The 21,480-nt window shown below is 46.9% G+C and overlaps 2 protein-coding genes across 2 annotated transcripts; both read right to left on the bottom strand.

Annotated features, from left to right (window-relative positions):
• Positions 1-5,196: 5,196 nt before the first annotated feature.
• On the bottom strand, positions 5,197-13,003 carry LOC137095672 (C-X-C chemokine receptor type 3-2-like). Its single transcript, XM_067462445.1, has 2 exons — positions 12,962-13,003; positions 5,197-6,225 (listed from the first exon to the last, which is right to left on the bottom strand). The coding sequence occupies exons 1-2, from the start codon at positions 13,001-13,003 to the stop codon at positions 5,197-5,199; spliced, it is 1,071 nt and encodes a 356-aa protein (XP_067318546.1).
• A 5,618-nt stretch (positions 13,004-18,621) lies between these two features.
• LOC137095541 (C-X-C chemokine receptor type 3-like) lies at positions 18,622-19,795 on the bottom strand. The gene has a single exon (XM_067462322.1). The coding sequence runs from the start codon at positions 19,783-19,785 to the stop codon at positions 18,676-18,678; it is 1,110 nt and encodes a 369-aa protein (XP_067318423.1). The 5' UTR covers positions 19,786-19,795; the 3' UTR covers positions 18,622-18,675.
• Positions 19,796-21,480: the final 1,685 nt, after the last annotated feature.

Below are 21,480 nucleotides of genomic sequence, written 5' to 3'. Positions count from 1 at the left end.
GTTCTCCAGACCTTTGATCATTTTAGCCGCCCTTTTATGGACACATTCCAGCTTGTCAACATCTCTCTTCAGTTGTGGTGCCCATCAACACGGATGGAGCCGAAGCCACGCTGCTTGAAGCCACTGCCTCAAAACCACAAAGTCCCGTCCAGGCCAAGTTGCAAGATGGGCAAACTCTTTTTGCAAGAGAAACGCTTGCGTGCATGCAAAGGCATGCCTCTCCCCAAGACAGGAAACCACCGTCAAGGTAATTCCAGTAAGCGTGACACGTAGTGCAAGCCTTGGCTGTTTTGCAACTACCTGTCAAGCTGTTTGTTGCAAGGCTTTCTTCCCACGAATGCAATAAAGGCAGGAAGGGAGGGAGGTGGGTGGAAGGAAGGAGAAGATACAGGTGCAGGCCGATAGCATTGCAACTCCCCCTCAAGACGCAGGTTCGCAGCTTGGGAGTGAACCTGGATTCATCCCTGAGCCTGGAACCCCAGGTTTCGGCGGTGTCCGGGGGAGCTTTTGCACAGTTAAAGCTTGTGCACCAGCTGTGCCCGTACCTTGGGAAGCCTGACTTGGCCACAGTGGTCCACGCTCTGGTTACATCCTTGAATAGACTACTGCAACGTGCTCTGCATGGGGTTGCCTTTGAAGACTGTTCGGAAACTTCAATTAGTCCAGGGGTCCTCAAACTTTTTAAACCGGGAGCCAGTTTACTGTCCCTCAGACCGATGGAGGGTCTGTTTTCCTCTGTTTTCATGTTTTCCTCTGACATGAAGTCCAGTCGTGCCTGACTCTGGGGTGTGGTGCTCATCTGCATTTCTAAGTCGAAGAGCCGGCATTGTCCGTAGACATCTCCAAGGTCATGTGGCCCGCATAACTGCATGGAGTGCCGGGGCAGCCTCCCTTGGCTGGCTCACGCTGTCCATCGGGCCTGACGGATAGCGTGAGCCTGCCAAGGGAGGAGCACCCCGTGCGACCTACTTGCGTGTAAAGCACCTCGTGAGGTGCTTTACTCGCGAGTAGGCCATGCGGAGCAGATGCCCTTGGCTGGCTCACGCTGTCCATCGGGCCTGACGGATAGCGTGAGCCAGCCAACGGAGGGGCACTGTGTGTGGGGGTGGGAGCTCCTCCTCCGCAGGCTGGATAAGGGCCCTTGGCGGGCCGGAAGTGGCCCGCGGGCTGTAGTTTGGGGACCCCTGAATTAGTCCAAATGGTGACAGTCAGGTTACTTACTGGAGCGACACACGGGGAGCACCCTTAGTGAAACGTCAACTCCCAAGATTCATTCCACAGTGTATCACTGGTTCTCAACCTGTGGGTCCCCAGATGTTTTGGCCTTCAACTCCCAGAATTCCTAACAGCTAGTAAACTAGCTAGGATTTCTGGGAGTTGTAGGCTAAAACACCTGGGGACCCACAGGTTGAGAACCACTGGGTAGATGCACCCTTAGTGAAACTACAATTCCCAAGATTCATTCCACAGTATAGATGCACCCTTAGTGAAACTATAACTCCCAATATTCATTTCACTAGATGCACCCTTAGTGAAATTTCAACTTCCAATATTCATTCTGCAGTGTATATGCACCCTTAGAGAAACTACAACTCCCAAGATTCATTCCACAGTATAGATACACCCCGATTGAAACTACAACTCCTTAGATTTATTCCACAGTATAGGTGCACCCCGATTGAAACTTCAACTCCCAAGATTCATTCCACAGTATAGGTACACCCCTATTGAAACTACAACTCCTTATATTCATCCCACAGTATAGATGCACCCCTATTGAAACTACAACTCCCAAGAGTCATTCCACAGTATAGATACACCCCTATTGAAACTACAACTGCTTAGATTCATTCCACAGTATAGATGCACCCCTATTGAAACTACAACTCCCAAGATTCATTCCACAGTATAGATGAACCGCTCTTGAAACTACAACTCCCAAGATTCATTCCACAGTATAGATACACCTCTACTGAAACTACAACTCCCAAGATTCATCCCACAGTATAGATGCACCCCTACTGAAACTACAACTCCCAAGATTCATTCCATAGTATAGAAGCATGCCTAGTGGAACTACAAAGATTAATTCCACAGTGTAGATACACCCTTAGTGAGACTACAGCTCCCAGAAGTATTTGGGATGTTGGATTTTGGAATACAACTTTTGGCGTATACGGACGTAATAAGATATTTTTGGAGATGAGACCCACATGATATCATGACATCCATTAATGACTCATATTTCCTTTATACACAGAACCGGAAGGCCGTTTTATGTACAATATTTGTAATATTATGAATCTCTAGGTACAACTCTGAGGTCAATTTCTGTGCAACTTCTCTTCCCGGAGCAAAACCACATCAATTTCTTTCAAGTCTATGATTCTCTGATAAGTATATCATAGAACATAGTGTGTCCATGTCTATCATATCTATGGCCAGATGGCCATCTGTCAGGAGGGATTTGATGGTGTCTTCTTGCATGGCAGAACTGGGGTTGGACTGGATGACCCTTGTGGGGTCCCTTTTAACTCTAGTATGCTATGGAAGATTTTAAGCAGGAGCTGGGTGGATATCTGTCGGGAGAGATCGGATGGTGTCTTCCTGCCTGGCAGAAGAGGGTTGGACTGGGTGGCCCTTTTGGGTCTCTTCCAAGTTTATGATTCTATGATACAGGTATCATAGAACACTTATCTATCATATCTATGACTGGATGGGCATCTGTTGGAAGGGATCAGATGGTATCTTACTGCCTGGCATTTGGGTTCTCCTCCATCTCTAGGATCTTATGAGATATATATATATATCTCCTTCCTTTCTAATCTCTGCCTGGATGGCCATATGTTGGGAAGGATCAGATGGTGTCTTCCTGCCTGGCAGAATAATAATGTTTGGAGGTTCTTCCAACTCCAGGATTCAATGATATATCTATAGTGTGTGTGTATGTGTGTATGTGTATAAATGTAATATCTGCCTTTCTATCTAATCATAAAACATAGTGCATTCACTTATCTATGATATCTATGACTGGATGGGCATCTGTTGGGAGAGATCAGATGGTGTCACTGCCTGGCAGAAGGGGGTTGGACTGGATAGCATTTGGGGTCTCTTCCATCTCTAGGATCTTACGAGATATTCATATATATATATATATATATATTCTCTATTTATATCTCTGCCTGGATGGCCATCTGTTGGGAAGGATCGGATGGTGTCTTCCTGCCTGGCAGAATAATAGCATTTGGAGGTTCTTCCAACTCCAGGATTCAATGATATATCTATAGTGTGTGTGTGTGCATGCATATAAATGTAATACTTGCCTTTCTATCTAAGCATAAAACATAGTGTGTCCACTTATCTATCATATCTATGACTGGATGGGCATCTGTTGGGAGGGATCAGATGGTGTCACTGTCTGGCAGAAGGGGGTTGGACTGGATGACACTTGGGATCTCTTCCATCTCTAGGTTCTATCTATCTATCTATCTATCTATCTATCTATCTACAGCCTTCCTATCTAATCTCTGCCTAGATGGCCATCTGTTGGGAAGGATCAGATGGTGTCTTTCTACCTGGCAGAATAATAATGTTTGGAGGTTCCTTCCAACTCCAGGATTCAATGATATATCTATAATGTGTGTGTGTAGGAATATCTGCCTTTCTATCGAATCATAAAACATTGTGTATCTATCATACCTATGGCTGGATGGCCATCTGTCAGGAGAGATCAGATGGTGCCTTCCTGCCTGGCAGAAGAGGGTTGGATTGGATGGCATTTGAGCTTTCTTCCAACTCTAGGATCCTATGTTTCTATCTCTGTAGATTTCTCAGCAGAGGCTGGATGGCCATCTGTTGGGAGGGATCAGATGTTGCCTTCCTGCCTGACAGAAGGAAGTTGGACCCGGTGGTGTTGGGGATCTCTTACAACTCCAGGATTCAATGATATATCTATAGTGTGTGTGTGTGTGTGTAAATGTAATATCTACCTTTCTATCTAATCATAAAACATAGTGTGTCTGCTTACCTATCATACCTATGACTGGATGGCCATCTGTCAGGAGAGATCGGATGGTGTCTTCTTGCCTGGCAGGATGGGGTTGGACTGGATAACCTTTAGAGGTCCCGTCCAACTCTAGGATTCTATGATATATCTATAATGTGTGTGTGTGTGTGTGTGTGTGTGTGTGTGTCTGTGAATGTCTGTGTGTATAGAGAGAGAGAGAGAAATATCTCCCTTTCTACCTAATCATACAACATAGTGTATCTGCTTATCTATCATATCTATGACTGGATGGCCATCTGTCAGGAGAGATCAGATGGTGCCTTCCTGCCTGGCAGAAGGAGCTTGGAGTGGATGTTTTTTGGGATTTTTTCCAACTCTAGGATCCTATGATTCCATCTCTGTAGGTTTCTCAGCAGAGACTGGATGGCCATCTGTTGGGAGGGATCAGATGGTGCCTTCCTGCCTGGCAGAAAGAGGTTGGACTGGATGGCATTTGAGCTCTCCCCCAATTCTAAGAGCCTATGATTCTATCTCTGTAGATTTCTAAGCAGAGGCTAGATGGCCATCTGTTGGGAGGGATCGGATGATGTCTTCTTGCAAGGCAGAAGGGAGACTCTTCCAGTTCTAGGATCCTATGATTCCATCTCTGTAGGTTTCTAAGCAGAGGCAGGATGGCCATCTGTTGGGAGGGATCAGATGGTGCCTTCCTGCTTGGCAGAAGGAGGTTGGAGTGGATGTTTTTTCCAAGTCTAGGATCCTATGATTCCATCTCTGTAGGTTTCTCAGCAGAGACTGGATGGCCATCTGTTGGGACGGATCAGATGGCGCCTTCCTGCCTGGCAGAAGGAGGTTGGAGTGGATGTTGTTTGGTATTTTTTCCAACTCTAGGAGCCTATGATTCCATCTCTGTAGGTTTCTTAGCAGAGGCTGAATGGCCATTGGTTGGGAGGGATCGGATGGTGCCTTCCTGCCTGGCAGAAAGAAGTTGGAGTGGATGGTATTTAGGGTCTATTCCAACCCTAGGATCCTATGATTCCATCTCTGTAGGTTTCTCAGCAGAGGCTGGATGGCCATCTGTTGGGAGGGATCGGATGATGTCTTCTTGCATGGCAGAAGGGAGACTCTTCCAACTCTAGGATTCAATGAGTCTGTGCTTTGGAATTGCATGCATAGAATGAAGTGCGATGCTCTCACATCATAACGGAATAGTCTGCCATTTGGGCCACGCTCAACTCAGTCTCCCGGCCGCTGACCACCGGACTCGGGGCTCTTCCTTGTCGCCACCGGCATTGCCGCCAATCCCGGAACAACCCGGAGAGCTCCTTCCGGAACTTGGCCCCCACGAAAGCGTAAACCAAGGGGTTGAGGCAGGCGTGGACGAGGCCCAGGCTCTCGGTGAAGAGCAGCCCAAAGTCCAGAATCTTCTCCTTGGCACAGTCGCGGCTCAAGTGTCCCAAGCGCAGGAGGCTGTCCACTAAGACGAAGCCGTGGAAGGGACCCCAGCAAAGGACGAAGAGGAGGAGGATCACGGACAGAAGCCGCAATGCCGTCACACGGAAGAAGAGCTGCCGGAGCTTGACCGCCATTTGGACGTAGCAGTAGGCCATGGCTACGAGCGGGAAGAGGAAACCCAGCAGGAAGGAGACCAAGCGGAGGGTCAAGCGCCACGTGTCGGCGTCCTGGGCATCGAACCCCAAATGGCACATGACAGCCTTGGCTTGCGAGACGTACGACACGCTTCGGAAATGGAGCTCCACCATGGAGAGGCCGATGGAGACAGCCCACAGCAAGGTGGAGACCAGGAAGGCGCCGTGGAGCGTCCACCGCGGCTGGAGGGAGTGGACAATGGCCAGGTAGCGTTCGATGGTGATGCAAGCCAAGAGGAAGGCGGTGCTGTAGCTGTTCATGGCGGAGAGAGCCCCGACCAGCTTGCAAAATGGTTCTCCGAAGGCCCACGACTGGGAGAACTGTGTGGCACGGAAAGGAAGAGCCAGAACCAGGAGGAGGTCAGCGACGGCCAACTGGAAGAGGAAGCGGTCAGCTAGGAGCCACGGGCAGCGGCGAGCGGAGAGGACGGCCAGGACCAAGCCGTTGCCCACCAAGCCCAGGAGGAAAGCCACCGAGAAGACGGCCGGGCCAAAGGTGCGGGCGAAGGATCCCACCTCGCTCTGGGTGCAAGGGAAAGCCCGGGGATCGATGTCCGGCAGGTCCGAAGGGAGCTAGGAAAGAGAAAGCACAAATGGGTCAATGGGAGATGCAATTTAGACCGCAATAAAAGGGAGGGAACTGCCTGGCGAGCGTTGCGCCAACCAAAGTTCCAGATTGAAGACTTACCAGGAAGTGTTCTGTGTTCCCATATCATATTCTGTGTCCAAGCAGAGCACTTAATGAACCATCCTGGCCACAGCTAATCAAGGCAATTCAAGCTTGCTAATTGCAACATTTGCACTCGCTTCAAACAGACAAGGGTTCTTTCTCCCACCCTGGACATTATTCCACACTTTATGCATACACTCCACTTGCCTCATTTAAAACAGAACTTCTGAAGATGCCAGTCACAGATGCAGGAGAAACATCAGGAGAGAATGCTCCTGGTACGTGGCTATGTTGTTGTTCAGATTAGAGAGATGGGCCAAAACTAACAAAATGAAGTTCAACAGTGACAAATGCAAGATACTCCACTTTGGCAGAAAAAATGAAATGCAAAGATACAGAATGGGTGACGCCTGGCTCGAGAGCAGTACGTGTGAAAAAGATCGTGGACAACAAGTTAAACATGAGCCAACAATGTGATGTGGCGGCAAAAAAAGCCAATAGGATTTTGGCCTGCATCAATAGGAGCATAGTGTCTAGGTCCAGGGAAGTAATGCTACCTCTCTATTCCGCTTTGGTTAGACCACACCTGGAATATTGTGTCCAATTCTGGGCACCACAATTCAAGAGAGATATTGACAAGCTGGAATGTGTCCAGAGGAGGGTGACTAAAATGATCAAGGGTCTGGAGAACAAGCCCTATGAGGAGCGGCTTAGGGAACTGGGCATGTTTAGCCTGAAGAAGAGAAGGATGAGAGGAGATATGATAGCCATGTATAAATATGTGAGAGGAAGCCACAGGGAGGAGGAGGGAAGTAAGACGCAGTGGAGCAATGGCTTCAAACTACAAGAGAGGAGATTCCATCTGGACATTAGGAAGAACTTCCTGACTGTGAGAGCCGTTCAGCAGTGGAACTCTCTGCCCCGGAGTGTGGTGGAGGCTCCTTCTTTGGAAGCTTTTAAGCAGAGGCTGGGTGGCCATCTGTCAGGAGTGATTTGAATGCAATATTCCTGCTTCTTGGCAGAATGGGGTTGGACTGGATGATGGCCGAGGAGGTCTCTTCCAACTCTTTGATTCTATGATTCTCTGATTCTCATAAAATATTCTGTGTCCAAGCAGAGCACTTAATGAACCATCCTGGCCACAGCTAATCAAGGCAATTCAAGCTTGCTAATTGCAACATTTGCACTCGCTTCAAACAGACAAGGGTTCTTTCTCCCACCCTGGACATTATTCCACACTTTATGCATACACTCCACTTGCCTCATTTAAAACAGAACTTCTGAAGATGCCAGTCACAGATGCAGGAGAAACATCAGGAGAGAATGCTCCTGGTACGTGGCTATGTTGTTGTTCAGATTAGAGAGATGGGCCAAAACTAACAAAATGAAGTTCAACAGTGACAAATGCAAGATACTCCACTTTGGCAGAAAAAATGAAATGCAAAGATACAGAATGGGTGACGCCTGGCTCGAGAGCAGTACGTGTGAAAAAGATCTTGGAGTCCTCGTGGACAACAAGTTAAACATGAGCCAGGAATGTGATGTGGCGGCAAAAAAAGCCAATGGGATTTTGGCCTGCATCAAGAGGAGCCTAGTGTCTAGATCTAGGGAAGTAATGCTACCCCTCTATTCCGCTTTGGTTAGACCACATCTGGAATATTGTGTCCAATTCTGGGCACCACAATTCAAGAGAGACATTGACAAGCTGGAATGTGTCCAGAGGAGGGCGACTCAAATGATCAAGGGTCTGGAGAACAAGCCCTATGAGGAGTGGCTTAGGGAGCTGGGCATGTTTAGCCTGAAGAAGAGAAGGCTGAGAGGAGATATGATAGCCATGTATAAATATGTGAGAGGAAGCCACAGGGAGGAGGAGGGAGCAACCCAGTTGGGTTGTTGTAGTTTTTCGGGAACCTAGTTCTCAACCATTGATCAGTCCTCCAGTTTGATTCTATGGCCAACTATCCAGCAGAAGGATGCCATAGCACGGCCTGGAGGACCAATGGAGATGCCTGGAGAGGACTGTAAAGACAGAGACCTAAGATTAAAATGCATTTAAATGATATCGACAAGCTGGAATGTGTCCAGAGGAGGGCAACTAAAATGATCAAGGGTCTGGAGAACAAGCCCTATGAGGAGCGGCTTAGGGAGCTGGGCATGTTTAGCCTGAAGAAGAGAAGGCTGAGAGGAGACATGATAGCCATGTATAAATATGTGAGAGGAAGCCACAGGGGGGAGGAGGGAGCAAGCTTCCTTTCTGCTTCCCTGGAGACTAGGACGCAAGGGAACAATGGCTTCAAACTACAAGAGAGGAGATTCCATCTGAACATTAGGAAGAACTTCCTGACTGTGAGAGCCGTTCAGCAGTGGAACTCTCTGCCCCGGAGTGTGGTGGAGGCTCCTTCTTTGGAAGCTTTTGAACAGAGGCTGGATGGCCATCTGTCAGGAGTGATTTGAATGCAATATTCCTGCTTCTTGGCAGAATGGGGTTGGACTGGATGGCCCAGGAGGTCTCTTCCATTCAACAGTGGAACTCTCTGCCCCGGAGTGTGGTGGAAGCTCCTTCCTTGGAAGCTTTTAAACAGGGCCTGGATGGCCATCTGTCAGGGGTGATTTGAATGCAATATTCCTGCTTCTTGGCAGAATGGGGTTGGACTGGATAATGGCCCAGGAGGTCTCTTCCAACTCTAGGATTTTAAGATTCTAGGATTCTTGAGGGACTCAGACCGGTTTCCAACCATAAAATCACATACAGTCAATAAAACATCATAATTCATATTACAATAAAGCATTAAAACAGCAATTACATTCAATAACTACAATGGTCAGTCGTCCTACTAAAAGCATTGTTCATCATCCTCCATCCATATCTCAGGGTGTTGGCTCACTCGTCGAATGCCTGTCTCCATAACCACTAGGCTTGGGTAACCACGGAAAAATTTGGTTCTAAACTCGTTTCGTTTTTAGGGGGGGGGCTTGCGTTTCGTTTTTTTAAAGAATTCCGAAATTTTCCTTTAAAAAATTTCGAAATATACGAAATTTCGTAAAATTACGAATCGATTCGTTAATGGCGGACGCGATTGTGCAATATGCTAAAAAACCCTCCAAATGGGACAGGGGGGACTTCTGAAGCTTCCCTCTCCCTCTGTTGTTGACTGTTGGTGTGATAAAACCAACAACAACTATAAAACTTGCACCAGACATACGGAAATAATTACGAAAAAATTACAAAACAATTTCGAAACAATTATGAAACAATACGAAATAAATTCTGCTTCCTTGGAGACTAGGACGCAAGGGAACAATGGCTTCAAACTACAAGAGAGGAGATTCCATCTGAACATTAGGAAGAACTTCCTGACTGTGAGAGCCGTTCAGCAGTGGAACTCTCTGCCCCGGAGTGTGGTGGAGGCTCCTTCTTTGGAAGCTTTGAAACAGAGGCTGGATGGCCATCTGTCAGGGGTGATTTGAATGCAATATTCCTGCTTCTTGGCAGAATGGGGTTGGACTGGATGATTGCCCAGGAAGTCTCTTCCAACTCTTTGATTCTATGATTCTATGAGAGGCTGGCTGGCCATCTGTCAGGGGTGATTTGAATGCAATATTCCTGTTTCTTGGCAGAATGGGGTTGGACTGGATGGCCCATGAGGTCTCTTCCAACTCTTTGATTCTATGATTCTATGAGAGGCTGGATGGCCATCTGTCAGGGGTGATTTGAATGCAATATTCCTGCTTCTTGGCAGAATGGGGTTGGACTGGATGGCCCATGAGGTCTCTTCCAACTCTTTGATTCTATGATTCTATGATTCTATGAAATTGGAAAAATTGTTTTGATTTTTAATTACTCCTCACAGTAGTCCTGCATGGCTCAATATTGGATCGTAAGCTAATTTAAATACGAATTAATAACGAATTACGAAATTAACGAACGAAACCGCCCAAGCCTAATAACCACGTCTTCACCTGTTTCCTGAATGTCAGGATAGAAGGGGCAGTTCTGATCTCCAGTGGGAGAGAGTTCCAGAGTCGCGGGGCCACCACCGAGAAGGCTCTGTCCCTCGTCCCCACCAGACGCGCTTGCGAGGCCGGTGGGACCAAGAGCAGAGCCTCTCCAGACGATCTTAATAATCTTGATGGTTCATAGGGGAGAATATGTTCGGAGAGGTAAACAGGGCCGGAGTCGTTTAGGGCATGCCTGGCAAGCATTGTGCCAACCAAAGTTCCAGATTGAAGACTTACCAGGAAGTGTTCTGTGTTCCCATATCATATTCTGTGTCCAAGCAGAGCACTTGATGAACCATCCTGGCCACAGCTAATCAAGGCAATTCAAGCTTGCTAATTGCAACATTTGCACTCGCTTCAAACAGACAAGGGTTCTTTCTGTATACACTGTGGACATTATTCCACAGTGTATACATACACTCCACTTGCCTCATTTCCAACAGAACTTCTGAAGATGCCAGCCACAGATGCAGGAGAAACATCAGGAGAGAATGCTCCTAGAACGTGGCTATGTTGTTGTTCATTTGTTCATAGAATCAAAGAGTTGGAAGAGACCTCACGGGCCATCATCCAGTCCAACCCCATTCTGCCAAGAAGCAGGAATATTGCATTCAAATCACCCCCGACAGATGGCCATCCAGCCTCTGTTTCAAAGCTTCCAAAGAAGGAGCCTCCACCACACTCAGTCGCTTCTGACTCTTCGTGACCTCATGGACCATCCCACGCTAGAGCGCCCTGTCAACCATCACCTCCCCCAGTTCCTTTAGAGTCAAGCCAGTCACTTCAAGGATGCCATCCATCCATCTTGCCCTTGGTCGGCCCCTCTTCCTTTTTCCTCAGCATAACTGTCTTCTCTAAGCTTTGCTGTCTCCTCCTGATGTGGCCAAAGGACTTCCACTTTGTCTCTAGTCTCCTTCCCTCCAATGAGCAGCCAGGCTTTCTTTCCTGGAGGATGGACTGGTTGGATCTTCTCGCAGTCCAAGGCACTCTCAGAACTTTCCTCCAACACCACAGCTCAAAAGCATCGATCTTCCTTGGCTCAGCCTTCCCTAAGGTCCATCTCTCACATCCGTAGGTGACTCCAGGGAAGACCATGGCTTGGACTAGGCAATGGATCTTGGTTGCCAGTCTGATGTCTCTACTCTTTACTATTTTATCGAGATTGGACATGGCTCTCCTCCCAAGAAGTAAGCGCCTTCTGATTTCCTGGCCACAGTCTGCATCTGCACTCATCTTTGCACCTAGGAATACAAACCCTGTCACGGCCTCCACATTTTCTCCCTCTATTTTCCGGTTGTCAATCATTCTTGTTGCCATCATCTTGGTTTTTTTGACGTTTAGCTGCTGCCCAGCTTTTGAGCTTTCTTCTTTCACCTTGATTAGAAGGCTCCTCAGCTCCTCCTCACTTTTGGCCATCAAAGTGGTATCATCTGCATATCTAAGGTTGTTAATGTTTCTTCCAGCAATTTTCACCCCAGCCTTGCATTCATCAAGCCCCACATGCACGTTGCATGATGTGTTCTGCATACAAGTTGAATAAGTTGGGTGAGAGTCTGCAGCCTTGCCGGACGCCTTTCCCAATCTGGAACCCGTCTCCTGTTCCGTGGTCAGTTCTGACTGTGGCTCCTTGGTCCTTGGACAGATCCCTCAGGAGAGAGACAAGGGGGCTTGGGATGCCCAGACCACCAAGAACTTGCCACAGTTTATTATGATCCACACAGTCAAAGGCTTTAGAATAGTCAATGAAGCAGAAATAGATGTTTTTCTGAAACTCCCTGCCTTCCTCCATTCTCCAGCATCCAGATATTGGCAATGTGGTCTCTCGTTCCTCTGCCTTTCCTAAACCCAGCTTGTCCATCTGGCAACTCTCTCTCCATGTATTGCTGGAGTCTTCCTTGCAGGAACGTGGCTATAGAACCGGAAAAACGGACAGCAACCCAGTTGGGTTGTTGTAGTTTTTCGGGAACCTAGTTCTCAACCATTGATCAGTCCTCCAGTTTGATTCGATGGCCAACTATGCAGCAGAAGGATGCCATAGCACAGCCTGGAGGACCAATGGAGATGCCTGGAGAGGACTCTAGAGACAGAGACCTAAGATTAAAATGCATTTAAATGATATCGACAAGCTGGAATGTGTCCAGAGGAGGGCGACCAAAATGATAAAGGGTCTGGAGAACAAGCCCTATGAGGAGCGGCTTAAGGAGCTAGGCATGTTTAGCCTGGAGAAGAGAAGGCTGAGAGGAGATATGATAGCCATGTATAAATATGTGAGAGGAAGCCACAGGGAGGAGGAGGGAGAAAGCTTGTTTTCTGCTTCCTTGGAGATTAGGACGCAATGGAGCCATGGCTTCAAACTACAAGAGATGAGATTCCATCTGAACATGAGGAAGAACTTCCTGAGTGTGAGAGCCGTTCAGCAGTGGAACTCTCTGCCCCGGAGTGTGGTGGAGGCTCCTTCTTTGGAAGCTTTTAAGCAGAGGCTGGATGGCCATCTGTCAGGGGTGTTTTGAATGCAATATTCCTGCTTCTTGGCAGAATGGGGTTGGACTGGATTATGGTCCAGGAGGTCTCTTCCAACTCTAGGATTCTATGATTCTATGATATTTGCCAGAAAGCAGGCAGGACAAAGGAAGGACATACCTCATAATCGGTGTAATCCAGGCCCCAAGAAAAGGTAGTCATCTTTGCCCCCGAACCATTCCAGGTTATGGGGGAACGTCCGCTTTCGGCCACTTTCCCCTTTTGTCCGCAAATGAGGAAACGGAACAAGGCGCTCGTTCCGAATCAGATCCCAAAACCTTGCCTACGACGGACGGAAATAGAAAGGAAACGAAAGGGGAAACCGCTGCTTTGTGAAATAGTCCCAAATGGGGAAGTGGATTTGTCTTAATGTTAGACAGCCAAAGCCTTGCTATTATTCGACAGGTGAAGTCCCATTGATGTGGGTGCATCTACACTGTAGAATTATTGCCGTTTGGCCCCATTTGAACCGTCATGGCTCAAATGCCACGGGGTCCTGGGAGTTGTAGTTTGCGCTCCTTTGGCAAAGAGGGCCCTTGCTGGAACTGAAGTCGAACATGACCCCCCCCCCCCCACAATAAAAGATAGTAACTTATAGTTTTGCTAAGGACAAGGACACCAGACTGGATAATAATGATATCGAGCCTGAATTTGGGAGAGTCTCCCCGGTAGAAGAGACTCCTAGGACCGCACCAAAGAGAGTCCCTTGTCCTTGGCGAGCCGTCAGAAGAAGTCTGATTCCAGCAATTTTATTGATATTAATAATTGAAATGAGACTCTTGCCAAGGCGAAGAAGAAGTGGCACCGAGGTTTATTGTGCGATTCAGCTGAGTCGGATGCAAATGTGGGGATAGCTCACCCACAAGCATACCAGTACATTGATCAGCGGCATATTTATAGCAAATTCAAAGTTGCAGAGTTCAAACTCCCCGCCCCAGCTTCCCTGTTGTTCCCTGCCATGATTGGGCGATAGGTAAACAGTTGGGAGGCGGCCCTCCCGCCCCCGGTGCCTCTGGACCAATCAGGAAGTTCCAGTGGTCCAGTGGCACCAAGGTTTATTAGCGATTCAGCTGAAGCGGATGCAATTGCAGTGGTCATTCACATGCAAGCATACCAATACATTGATCAGAGGCATATTTATACAGGTTTGAAAGTTTCAAAGCTCCCTCCCTCTTCGGCTCCTTAGCAAATCAGGGAGAGGGAGGCAGGACGGAAGAGGGGCATTGTGTCCAGAGAGGATGAAACCAGTTTTTTTGTTCTTGTGATGGATCAGCGATTAGGGATAATCATTTGATTCAGGTTTTCCCCTTCCAGGATCAGATAAGGTGTGTTGGTTTTGATGGGTTTTTGGATGAAACAAACAGAGCCGGGCAAGAAGACCCCTGGGGCCAGTCTCGCCCTTTTGTGATTAAATTAAAATGTGACCAGAGGAATTCCCTGTTTATCAGGCCAACTCAGAAAACCAACAAATGCTACGTTCAGCAAAAGACAAGAGGGATCCTCTCACCTCTGCAGGAGTCTACCGTTTCCCATGCAGCTGTGGACAAGTCTACAGAGGGACCACCAAACACAGCAGCATTGCCCAGACACGCATCAAGGACCATGAAAGGCACTGCAGACTACTTCAACCAGAGAAGTCAGCCATAGCAGAGCACCTGATGAACCAGCCTGGACACAGCATATTATTTGAGAACACAGAAATGCTGGACCACACCAACAACCACCATGTCAGGCTACACAGAGAAGCCACTGAAATCCACAAGCATGTGGACAATTTCAACAGAAAGGAAGAGTCCATGAAAATGAACAAAATCTGGCTACCAGGATTAAAAAAACTCTAAAATTACAACAGCAAAACAACAGAGAGGAAACAACCAGGCACAGATTAACACCTCCCAGCAAGAGATTTTCCCAGGCTCAGGCAGGCCTTCAAATGCTAATGAAGGTGATCAGTTGAAACATTCACACCTAGCTCCAGCAGGGAAGAGCTCCTTGCCCCACCCCAGCCATTCCACAGATATATAAACAAACCCATTGTCCTATTTCCAACAGACCTCACTACCTCTGAAGATGCTTGCCATAGATGCAGGCGAAACGTCAGGAGAAATGCCTCTAGAACATGGCTCTATAGCTCGAAAAAAACCCACAAGAACCTAGATTAGAGATAATCATTTGACTCAGGTTTTCCCTTCCAGGATCAGATAAGGTGGGTTGGTTTTGATGGGTTTTTGGATGAAACAAACAGAGCCGGGCAAGAAGACCCCTGGGGCCAGTCTCGCCCCTTTGTGATTAAATTAAAATGTGACCAGAGGAATTCCCTGTTTACCAGACCAACTCAGAAAAAATAAACAAAGAATTTCCAGTTGCTATTGTCCATGCAAGTGTCTGTGATAAGGTTGGTTTCGAGGGAACAACAGCCCCCTCGGGCACTGAGTGGTTTTTCCTGGTCGCCTTTTTTTGGGGCAAAGGGCAAGGGTAAAGGGGGCAAAAGATATTTCATAGCAAGATACATATATTCAAATCATAAGCATTTCATAGCAACAAAACCCCATCTTTGTCCCACATCCCAAGTATATTTAATAAGAGGATTAATCTTCATGAAGAAGCCTGAAGTCCAATGTTTTAAAAGGTCTTTGAGGAAAGTTCATGAGGGAGAGAGTATGTACTGAAGTCCAAGACATGCAGGCAGAGAGTCCATTAAGGGTTAAGCCTTGGTCAATTTGCCAACAACAAGGACCCTTCCCATGTTAGATAGTGTGTATCATTCAATCAAGGTTTTTAATGCCCTATTTTCATATATTTATAGCAGAAAGTAACAGATTTATTACTGAGAAACCACCTCCCTTTACACTTATGGACTCTCTTGAACTTCTCCCATTATGGACACATTTTCTTCCTATAAATATTATGAACCATGGACACATATTGAGCCATGTTCGAGGCTCTTATCAATTTCTCTTTGGGATTTTGGTGGGAGGGATAAGTGGGTATATTTTCTACACTATGATTTCTTTCTTTCTCCCTGTAGACCTGACCTTTACTTGACCCTTCTGCCCTATTCCCTTTTATTAAAAAAACTAGCTTGAGGACCCGGCGCTGCCCGGGTTATTAGAGAAAGTGGGTAATGGCGCTTCTGTATGCCAAGTTTGGTCTTTATTGGTCATTGGATGACGGTGGCATTGTTTTCAGGAAGTGAGTGAAGGTACTTGAAGTCCCATCATCCATGGGGGCTCTGTGTACTAAGTTTGGTCTTGATCAGTCATTGGAATAGGGTCGCAGTGGTTTCAGTAAATGAGTAAAGGTACTGCAAGTCCCATAATCCATGGTCAAACAGCATCAAGATGTAGAGTGGGTCATGGGGGCTCTGTGTGCCAAGTTTGGTCTTGATCGGACATTAAATGAGGGCTGCAGCAGTCTTGGGAAGGGAGTGGAGGTACTTGAAGTCCCATCATCCATGGTCTCCACCTTGAAAGTGCACCAGGATGTAGAGTGGGTCATGGGAACTCTGTGTGCCAAGTTTGGTCTTGATCGGTCATTGGTGAGGGTCTTGGTGGTTTCAGGAAGTGAATGAAGTGACTGCAAGTCCCATCATCCATTTCCAAATTTTTCCAAACCGCACCAGGATGTAGAGTGTGTCATGCGGGCTCTCTGTGTGAATTGTGATCCTGATCCATCACTGTTGGCAGTTGTAATGGTCTCAGGAAGGGAGTGCAGGTATTGCAAGTCCCATCGTCCATGGTGCATCCTCCCCCAAACCGCACCAGGATGTAGAGTGCATCTTGGAGACTCAGTGTGCCAAGTTTGGTCTTTATCGGTAATTGGATGAGGGTTGCAGGAATTGAGCAAAGGTACTGCAAGTCCCATAATCCATGGTCCATCCCTGGCCAAAACACACCAGGACGTAAAGTGGGTCATGAGAGGTCTATGTGCCAAGTTTGGTCCTGATCAGTCATTGGATGAGGTTAACAGCAGTCCATCTATGGTGGAGCTGTGAAAAATCTCAGAAATACTGGAAAGGTATTCATGAAGAAATGCAGATAATATTTAATAAAAAAAATTCCGAGAAAAGCCCAGTACTATTTATTGGGAATCACAGATGGAGATATAAGTTTGGATATAAATGAAGATATTTTATTCATTTACTTAACAACGGCTGCCAGAATCGTATTTGCGCAACTATGGAAGCAGAAAGAAGTACCGGCAAAATTCCAGTGGGTAAAGAAGATAAATGAGACATGAGAAGATAAAATGAGAAGATAAAAGGACATGGAAACATTAACCTTTTTACTAAAAAAGAACACAGGCAATCCGATAAAACAGACAAACTGGGCAATAATTGAATACTATGTTGAAAATAGGTCTAAGGACCTATAATTAATAGGGCTGGGCGGTTTCGTTTCGTTAATTCGTAATTCGTTAATAATTCGTTAATTTTTCCAATTACAAAACAATAACGAACCATTCTGGAGCAATTATTAAAAAAACGAATTTTCAAAAACGTTTTGTAAATACTTCATATTTCGATATTGTATTCGTTTCGTTATTGTTTTGAGGTTGTTTCGTTATTATTTCCGCATGTCTGGGCCAGTTTTATGGTTTAATTAGTGAAAAAAAATATATAATATCACACCAAGAGTCAAGAACAGAGGGAGAGGGAAGCTTCAGAAGGTTTTGGAGGTTTTTTAGCGTATTTCGCGGTCGCGTCCGCCATTAACGAATCGGTTCGTTATTGTTTCGGAAATCGATTCGTTAATTTTTTACCATTTACGAAATTTCGTAAATATCGAATTTTTTAAAAGGAAAATTTTGTAATTATTTTAAATATCGAAACAAAAAAACCCCCCAAATACAAATCGATTTTAGAAACAAATTTTTCCGTTGTTACCCAGGCCTAAATAATTAACTAAAACCGGAAATAAAAATACACAAGGTTGAATACATAAAAGGGTTTGACAAAAAGAGAATTTACGGGCAGAATCAGAAGGAAGTCCAATTTTTTCTTTTTAAAATTTTTTCTTTTTTTTTCTATTTCTTTTTTTTCTCTCCATTTTTTCACCTTAATTTCCCCCCCTCCTCCCCCCCCCTTTTTTGGACACTTTTTTAGGACACTTTTTTTGGACACTTCTTTTTGTTGTTGTTGTTGTTTTGTTTTATATCTTGGTCTATAAACTTCCTACTTTCCTATCTTCTCCAAATTATTCCCCCTCTTTTGCTGTAGTTTATGATACTTTAATAAAAATTTACTTGCAAAAAAAGAAAAAAAAGAAGCCACACTCTGTGACCCTGGAAAGAAGGAAATCCTCTGTTGAAAAGAACCTTATCACAAGACTTATTTGCATGAACCATACAATGGGAAGCCACCCTGGGGCTCGGAGTCGGTCCCCCCAGCGGATGGTGCCCACTTGGCGTTGATGATCATATCTCAACAGGACAAAAGGGCTTTTGGAAAGCCACACTTTGTCCTGATCTGTTCTCTCATTTATCTTCCATCCACCAAAACTACAGCCAGGATTACCCCATTGTCTCCATATCTCCGTTTAAGAAAGAACCGCATCCTGGCCACCTCACCAGACATCAACGTTTATTGCCACCCATCAAAGACAATTGGCTGGCTGGCTAGAAGGCCCCCTGAGAACTCGCCGACCACATGAACACCACATATTTCCCGCGGGCCTTGAGTTAGTATTATTAATATTGTTGATACTATTGATATTGTTAATATTGTTAATTTGAGAGTTATAGTCCAACACCGGTAGTCCATCATGATGTTATTGTTGTTGTTGCTGTTGTTGTTGCTGGTGCTATTACATGGAGGCAGTATTCCGCAAAATGTCCTAGAACCCTCCGGAATAGGTGGCTTCGGTGCTTTCGGACCAGGTGGACTCCCTCCGGTTGGCCGACCCCTGCCTGCTATATTTGGCCACGAACTCGTAACTGACGCAGCCCAGCTTTTGGAGCAGCTCCAGGTACCGGTGTCGGAACTTGACCCCTACGAAGGCGTAGAGGAGCGGGTTGAGGCAGCAGTGGAAGAAGCCCAAGGCCGTGGCCACCACTTCGGCCGCCTCCAGCCTCTCCTGCCGAGCGCAGTCCTCTTCGAGGAGGCCCAGTCTGTCCAAAGTGTTGGCGAACTGGACCAAATGGTACGGCAGCCAGCAGAGGAAGAAGGCGCCCACCACGGCCAAGATGACCCGCATGGCCTTGTGCTTCTGGAAGCCCTTGGACAGCAACAGAGTGAAGACGATGTGGGCGTAGCAGTAGCCCATGGCCAGCAAGGGCAGGAAGAAGGTGCCCACTTGGTTGAAGAGGCTCAGGCCCACTTTCCACTGTGTGGCCGAAGCCGTTGGGAAGACCAGCGAGCAGGAGGTGGACTTCTGGCGCGAGTCGTACTCCGCGGACAAGTAGACGAAGTCCGGCACGGTGAGGAGGAGGCAGGCGGCCCAGACGGCTACAGCAGTGAGTCGGACGGCGGAGGATTTGCTGCGCTTGTACATGCGGACGACGCAGACAATGGAGAGGTAGCGGTCCAGGCTGATGCAGACCAAGAAGAAGATGCTGGCGTAGAAGTTGATCTTGAAGGCACCGCCCACCACTCGGCACAGGAAGGTGGTGAAGACCCAGCCACGGGCCTCTTGGACGGCCCAGAAGGGGAGGGTCAGCACCAGGAGGATGTCGGCCACGGCCAGGTTGAAGAGGAAGACATCCGTGCCGGCCAGAGCCTCCTTGGAGCGCAGCAGGACCGCGATGACCATCCCGTTGCCCCACAAGCCCAGGATGCAGATCACGCTGTAGAAAGCGGGCAAGAAGCTGCCAGCGAAGGCTTGGGTTGCGTTGGAGTTGCAAATGGAAGAGGATGAGCAGCAGGCGTCAGTTGAGTTGTCGTAATCATAATAGCCATCAGAGTAGTTGACCAATGAGCCATAGAGGTCACCACTGGTTAAGACCATGCTATCATCTCCACCCTAAAAAGGAAAGAAAAGGGGCAAAGGGTGAAATATATAGCAGAGATCATAATACTCATCGGAGGTGTTGACCCATGAGTCATAGAGGTCACCACTGGTTAAGACCATGCTATCATCTCCATCCTAAAAAGGAAAGAAAAGGGGCAAAGGGTGAAATATATAGCAGAGAGGTGGATACAGCCTCTGTTAGACGGGGTTTCACTCCCCCTGAAGACGTAGGTTCGCAGCTTGGGTGTGATCCTGGACTCATCGCTGAGCCTGGAAGCCCAGGTCTCGGCGGTGGCCGGGAGACCTTTTGTGCAATTAAAACTTGTGCGCCAGCTGCGCCCGTACCTTGGGAAGTCGGATCTGGCCACGGTGGTCCACGCTCTTGTTACATCCCAATTAGATTACTGCAACGCACTCTACGTGGGATTGCCTTTGAAGACTGTTCGGAAACTTCAGTTAGTCCAACGGGCAGTGGCTAGATTACTCACCGGAGCATCATACAGGGAGCATACCACCCCCCTGTTATGTCAGCTCCACTGGCTGCCGATCCAGTTCCGAGCACAATTCAAAGTGCTGGTTTTGACCTACAAAACCCTATACAGTTCCAGCCCAGTGTATCTGTCCAAACGGATCTCCCTCTACATCCCACTCCGGAGTCTAAGATCTTCTGTGGAGGCCCTGCTTTCGACCCCACCTCTCTATCACAAGTGAGATTGGTGGGGACAAGGAGCAGGGCCTTCTCGGTGGTGGCCCCCCACATGTGGAATTCACTCCCCGGGGAGATTAGATCTGCAACATCTCTCCTTTCCTCTAGGAAAAAACTAAAAACATGGATCTGGGACCAGGCATTTGGACAATCGGGCAGATAAAGAAAGAACTTTGACGATGACTAGGAAATGATTAATGGATTAGCTCTATGGAACTCTGAAAGACGAAACGCTAAGCACGAGAATAGTTTTATATGATGTTTTATATGATGCGTTATGTACTGGTTGTTTGATTGTTTTAACTGTGATAACTGTTTTTAACTATGGTTTTGTATATTATGTGTAATTTGTACAGGCATCGAATTGTGCCTTTTTTAATGTATTGTCGAAGGCTTTCATGGCTGGAATCACTAGGTTCTTGTGGGTTTTTTGGGCTATAGAGCCATGTTCTAGAGGCATTTCTCCTGACGTTTCGCCTGCATCTATGGCAAGCATCCTCAGAGGTTGTGAGGTCTGTTGGAAGTAGGAAAAATGAGTTTATATATCTGTGGAATGGCTGGGATGGGGCAAGGAGCTCTTCCCTGCTGCAGTTAGGTGTGAATGTTTAGCTGATCACCTTCATTAGCATTTGAAGGCCTGCCTGAGCCTGGGAAAATCTGTTGCTGGGAGGTGTTAATCTGTGCCTGGTTTTTTTTATTTGAGAACACACAAATGCTGGACCACACCAACAACCACCATGTCAGACTACACAGAGAAGCCATTGAAATCCACAAGCATGTGGACAATTTCAACAGAAAGGAAGAGACCATGAAAATGAACAAAATCTGGCTACCAGTATTAAAAACTCTAAAATTATAACAGCTAAACAACAGAGAGGAAAAAACCAGGCACAGATTAACACCTCCCAGCAAGAGATTTTCCCAGGCTCAGGCAGGCCTTCAAATGCTAATGAAGGTGATCAGCTAAACATTCACACCTAACTGCA

Source organism: Anolis sagrei, chromosome Y (genome assembly GCF_037176765.1).
Source record: "Anolis sagrei isolate rAnoSag1 chromosome Y, rAnoSag1.mat, whole genome shotgun sequence".
NCBI classification, from domain to species: domain Eukaryota; kingdom Metazoa; phylum Chordata; class Lepidosauria; order Squamata; family Dactyloidae; genus Anolis; species Anolis sagrei.
The sequence above is the reverse complement of the archived record's forward strand: the minus strand, read 5'-3'. Positions and strand labels throughout refer to the sequence as shown.

Bases quoted from the DNA above. Each gene is read 5' to 3' on its own strand.
- LOC137095541 (XM_067462322.1), bottom strand. From the start codon at position 19,785: ATGGTCTTAACCAGTGGTGACCTCTATGGCTCATTGGTCAACTACTCT.
- LOC137095672 (XM_067462445.1), bottom strand. From the start codon at position 13,003: ATGACTACCTTTTCTTGGGGCCTGGATTACACCGATTATGAG. The intron at 6,226-12,961 runs GTATGTCCTTCC...TCTCTTTCCTAG, and splicing joins TGGATTACACCGATTATGAG to CTCCCTTCGGACCTGCCGGA.